At 34.2% G+C, this 6407-nt stretch overlaps 1 protein-coding gene across 3 annotated transcripts in view; it reads right to left on the reverse strand.

Moving 5' to 3' along the window:
- The window catches only part of LOC129266524 (EF-hand calcium-binding domain-containing protein 4B-like), a 47121-nt gene that overhangs the window by 20074 nt on the left and 20640 nt on the right, over positions 1-6407 (reverse strand). For all 3 annotated transcript variants that reach the window (XM_064103989.1, XM_064103990.1, XM_064103988.1), the window contains exons 6-9: positions 5598-5688; positions 4348-4443; positions 3825-3896; positions 2501-2616 (exon numbers count right to left, since the gene is read on the reverse strand). In XM_064103989.1, the coding sequence (XP_063960059.1) occupies positions 2501-2616; positions 3825-3896; positions 4348-4443; positions 5598-5688 (375 nt within the window). The remainder of the gene's footprint in view (positions 1-2500; positions 2617-3824; positions 3897-4347; positions 4444-5597; positions 5689-6407) is intronic.

A 6407-nucleotide genomic window follows, 5' to 3' on the forward strand; every position in this document is an offset into this window, starting at 1 on the left:
GTGAATATCATTTATCACAAGGATCACCAGTCGATCTTAAAGTCACTCTTAACTCACAAACAGCTTTATGAAACTGACCCCTGTGAGTAAGTGTGCATTATGAAACACACAGTCCGCACTCTCAGGGGAGTTGAGTGATCACAAATTACTGCATTATTATTTTTTTCTTTTCTTTTAGTATTTATATTGTAACAAATCTATTGAAATGATGATTGCTGATGGATCCATGGTACATTTGTTTCGCCAAATTAACAGTTGCCAGTTTCAGTTGTATACTTTTAATTCATATGTTTCTTTTCATATTCTTATACCGACCTGGATGGAGGTAAAGGGGTGTGGGAAGGAAGACCTGTGGGTCATGGTAATTCAGTTAACCTTTTCCAAACCCAGGCAGCCCCTTCATCTCTATTCCAGGTCCTTTGTATTATGTCACATATGTCCTATTGTTTATGCAATTTGTATTGTACTGTCATTTATATATTTTGAAATGCTGAATAAATAATAATAATAATAAAAATAAAAACAGCTGAAAAAGGTAATGAGTGCTGATGTATAAACCTGTATGTAGATCAAAGCTAAAATATATTGAAATTAAGCTGTTAATAGCTGAAAATCAACCCTCCCCCCTCAAAAAAAGAAAAAAAAGGTGAACTGTCACACCCCTGCACTTTATAAATACCCTGCCTTGTGCTTGACCTACATGTCTACAAAATTCATTTCTAATCGGCATCATTAACTACACCATAGGTGTGACAGCGTCCTTGAATATTTGCTCACATATGCAGGCTGAACCTAGCTCAATAATCAATATACATCATACATTAGCATCCCAGCAGAATTTCATGAAACAAATAGGCTGTGATTTTCACCTACAACTGTTATAAGCTACTGAAATCCTTGAATCTGATTGGCTCCTGACAAATTAGGCAGTGGAAATCACTGACAAGATGATTCATGAAACTCCCCCAGGGATGACATAATTTTTTCTATGCAATACATGATTACATGTGGGTTACAACGGTGAAGTTTTTTAGAAGAATAAGTGCTTTGTGGTAATATATCTATATAAATATATATCTATCTATCTATCTATCTATATATATATATATATATATACATGGTGTACTATGAAGCCGCTACACTGATTCATTCTTCACCATGGAAACCTTCAGAAAATCCCTGACAGGCAAAAACTAATGAGGTCATGATCACACAGGGAACTTTATACATCCAATATATTGCCAAAATTGCCCATGAGGTAACTCCGAACTGGTCTATTGCTAAGCTTTATGTTATATACCCCTCATTCATGTTTAATGCTTTCAAATTCACTATTATTCATAAGTTCAATAGCAAGGTACCTGTACTATTCATCTGCAACGATATGCATGAAATCATTAATTACTTTAATCCAATGATGAGAACAAGGACAGTATATTGATTTGCTTTTGCATATTCAGTGTGATTTTTTCAATATAGTGTAAGGTATTTTTTGCTATTGCATGTCGAGTGCAGACCTGCCAACCTCTGGGAATGAAAAACTGTATTCTGTGAAAAAAAAAACTGTATTTTTCCCCAAAAAAGTGTATTTCATAATAAAATTCTTGGCGCACTCGCTCATCGTGGCGCTCAAGCTGCATGCAAGCTAAAATGCGCACTGCTCTTGCAGATGAAAAAAACAAACATTAAAACATGTGTATATCGTCACCCTGGTTTTAACAAAATGATTGAAAAAGAAACAATTTACCTGAAATAACATTGATCTAATAACCATATTTGTGTACGTTTTATGAAATAGAGACATATAGAGATTATTTTTCTCAATAAATTACGATTTAGTATTAAAAAAAAAAATATATATATATATTTATCATTTTTTTACAAAAAACATATTTTTCAAAGAAAAAACGTACTGCCGTATTTTGGTTGCAAAAACGTACTAAATACGGCTAAAACGTACTGGTTGGCAGGTCTGCGAGTGTGATTTTCTAAAGAGTGTGATACAAATAATGAGCATGATATCACCCAGAAATAGTGCAATATTTTTTGCTATTGCACACTAAAGCGTGATTTGTTTTTGAAAGGATATAAAATTTGTTTCTTTAATTGACATACATTGTGATTTCATTCAAAGTAGTGCAATATTATTTACCAAGTTTGGTTAATAGCAAATTAATGAGTACAATCTTGTTTTATTATTATAAAAGTGAGTGTAATTTCATCCCCAAATAGTGCAATATCATTCTGTTTAGAGTCTTTTTTTATTAAAGGATGCAATATTTCTTTTCATAATTTCACATAGAGTGTGATTTCACTCTAAGTAGTGCAATATCATTTGCCATTGCACAAGTTTGGTTATATTTAATTACTATGAACTGCTTGGTTTACTTACTTGACTGATTTTTTCTCATTCATTAGAATGTTGGGAAAAGGTATAAAACATTTACTTTTCCTGGCACATGGGTGATGGTAAATTCTATAAACCGTTCGGTTTACTTACTTGACCCTTTCTCTCTTGTCTTTCAGGTGTTTCTCTGTCATTTCTTTGAGGTAGGTCTTCGATTCAACGAGCTCAGTTTGAGACCAATCAAGCTTCTGAGATAAATGCTCATTTTGCTGGAAAAATATGAAAAACAAAATATTAATAATGGTATTTTATTTCAAGATTGGTTCGCCACATATAAAAGCTGAATTGTACACATCTTTTAGAAATAAAATCACTAGAAAAATAGATACAACAATACTTAAGGAGAAATAATATTAAAACAGTATAAAAAATAAATATCACAAGATGAAGTAATATAAAAATCAACAAACTTGTTAGTATAGATCCTCAAGATCTAATATATGATTAATTTGTATAACAAAATGTTTGAACAAAGTCACATATAATACCCAAATTGGAGTCATGATGTGGATTTAAACATTTTGACCAAAAATACACATGCAGAATTTCATCTTTAGTATTGACTTCACAGAAACTAAAGGAGAACAAAATAAAAATAACAAAAGTAGAAGAATATAAAAAGTAAGATATATGCAATTAAAATAAAGTGAATGATTGAAAAAACGTAGTAGATGACATGATACTAACAAAGAAAATAAATACCCTTTTTACACACGCTAAAATTTCCTTAACCCCTTACTATAGGTGGGGCTAAATTGCCATTTAGCCCCACCTATAGTACGGGGTTAAGCCTAGCCCACTTTCTTTTTACACAGCATTTTTGCAAAGTGGGCTAACCCCACCTTTAGTACGGGATTATTTGGCCCTGCAAAAAAGCAGGGTTATCCCAGCAATTGCGGTGCTAAGAGCGATAGTACGGGGTTAAGATCGCTAGTGTAAAACGAAAGTGGGCTAAGCTTAACCCCGTACTATAGGTGGGGCTAAATGGCAATTTAGCCCCACCTATAGTACGGGGTTAAGGAAATTTTAGCGTGTGTAAAAACGTACGAGTGAAGTACTTGTACTACGAATGATCGACAAAAACCACTAGTCCGGGGTTAGCGAGTTTCGTGTGTGAAAAGCAAGCATTCCTTATCCGGGGTTAGCGATAACAATTTGGCATGTGTGAAAAGGAAAAAAAATAGTACGGGGTTAAGGATAGTACGGGGTTAGCGATAGTCCGGGGTTAAGAAAATCCTGTGTAAAAAGGGTATTAGAGGTATATAAACCAACCTTTGATTCTATTTATTTTATGGTCTGATTTAAACGATATTCTTCATGACAAATCTCTTCATTGTGTAATTATTGGCAGGAAGAAAACATACTTTGCTGATTACATTATGTTGAATAAGTAACAAACAAATAAATAAATACTTACTGCTTGAAGAGATTCATTTTCTTCTTTGATCTCTGTTTCAGTCAGACTCAGTTCATAAAGCTTCTGCTCCAACTATGATCAACAAAGAAATACACATTACAGTAGCCAGTAAATTACACATAAGAGTGAATATGCTTGAAAACACTGACTTATCCATTTTGAGTAAATGAATTACTTCAAGTCTTTGGCTAAATCAGCAAATATAACCGACTCTCAAATAGGCAAGAATCTTAATACCTCGGATATCAACAAAGTACAGCACAGGTTCAAATCCCACTATTGATGACTAATATCAATAATAATTTTATTTTCATAAAATTGATAATCGTGTTTATTCCAAATGAGACTGGGCCAAAAAATAAAGAATTTCGACCATAAAAAAAAAACGTGACTAAGTATTCACTTGATGTGGCAGATTTAATGGCGGCTGAGCGTATCATTGACTTTTGCCTGGTCTTTTGAACCAATAACCAGTTCAGACTATTATTGAATGGATATAGAAATTGAGGACTGTATAATTTACCTCAGCTTGTTTGTTGAGTAATGTGTTCAGCTGATCATCTTTGTTTTTCATATCATGTTCTAGTTGCTCTCGAATCCTCCTCTCCTTCTCCTTTTCCTATTAGATGAATGGATAGATGGATGGAGGGATGAATAGATAGACAGAGATTCAATTCAATTCAATTCAATTCAAGTTTATTTTGCTCTCTGCATAAAAATGAACACAAGTGTGGTAAAATACATAGGAACAAAGTTTATATAACATCAAAGACTTAAAAAAGCATTGAGAGGGAAGCAGCCAAAAAGGAAAAGAATATCCTTATAAAAAGGCCGACCCAACTTACTTTAAAAAGAATAATAATTATTGACAATATCAAAAGTATAAAAAAAAACAGTTAGAAGACAATACAAAGGCATAGATAAACAAATGGTAAGATTTAGATTATATATATATAAAAATATTTACAAACAGGTTTAATTATCAAATATAAAGTTTCTGAAGTTACGTTTGAAAATATTAAATGAACAAGATGTTTTCAAATTAACCGGCATGATGTAAAGATGGGAGGACCGATGGATGAACAGATAGATAGGATCGGTGGAATGATATTCATATAAATGTAGATACATGTATCTAATGAGGGGATGGATAGATAGATTGACAGAGAGATGGATAGATGGACAGAGAGATGAATGAAAAGATTGAAAGAAAGATGAAAGAACATATAGATGATATTGGTGGATCAATTAATATACATATACAGACACATGCAGAAAGATAAACAGATTGATGAATGGAACGATTGATAGATAGATAAAATAGATACAAAGATAGTTGGATACACAGATGGAAACATGGATAGATAGATAGATTAATTAGAAAAAAAACAAGAGAAGGGGCAGGATGGGTCATAAATGATATAGACAGAGGGAATATATATATAAACAGAGAATATGACAAAAAAGTAGTGCTTATTGACTATCTATAAAAGCTATTCAAAGACATAAACAAAAGCATGTTTATCCATATCACAAACATTACAATATGATCACTTTATAATGCTAATATTGTCAAGACAAGTTACCTTGGAAATTATCAATGATGAGAGTACCGTATAAAATTCTATGCAACAAGGTTAAGATTTTATATACTTCTAAAGACAATAAGATAATGTAAAACATGTAAAATTCATATACCAGGTACATACATGTACATGTATATCTTTTAATAAATTAAATGTGAGTGTTTATTACAAATAAATAATAATTTACCCCTGAAATAATCTTTTCTTTTTCCATTCTAATCTGTCTCTCCATTTCCTCATATAGATGCTTGATGTCCTGCTGATGTATGGTGTCTCGGCTGTCAAAGTAAAAAGGAAAAACAAGATGAATTTGACTTCCAGAGCACTTGTGGTGGCCATGTATACATGTACCTGGGGCCTTCCAAAGAAGAACAGAAATACTTCGAGTAGTGTATGCAACAAGTCAGGATTGTCACTATGTCGGTGCATGAATTATTAGGTCCCTCGGAGAGGACCTTAAGCCGTCGGTCCTCTGGTTGTTTGCTAACAAGCATTTATGCTTTCTTAGCAATCAGGTAAAACATCACTACCATTTACTAATGATCTTTTGTAGGGCATATACAGTATGAAGCCTCCAAGTTCTAGTCTATACCCCCAACATTCAAACTTAATTGATCTAATATCACAGAATACCACTGTGGATGCTAAAGCCCCAGTCACATATAGACCCCGGACCACCCCGGACCGTCCCGGATCTGATCCGGGGTGGTCCGGGGAGAGATCCGTGTTGGCGCCTTGGGCATCCTTGGAGGTCCGGGGTGGTCCGTGTTGGTCCTTGAACGTCCGGGAGGCCAACACGGCAGTTTTTGACTGTCAAAAACATCCGGCGTCATCCGTGGACTGCCGGGTTGGCAAAGCCATCCGGGATGGTCCGTGTGGCTGCCGTGTAGGTCCGTGTAGCTGCCGTGTAGGTCCGTGTGGCTGCCTGGAGTATCCTTGGCAGTCCGTGTTCTTTTTTCCCATCAAATCTTTATAACGCTATTTACTTTATGAACTT

Source organism: Lytechinus pictus, chromosome 8 (genome assembly GCF_037042905.1).
Source record: "Lytechinus pictus isolate F3 Inbred chromosome 8, Lp3.0, whole genome shotgun sequence".
Lineage (NCBI taxonomy): Eukaryota > Metazoa > Echinodermata > Echinoidea > Temnopleuroida > Toxopneustidae > Lytechinus > Lytechinus pictus.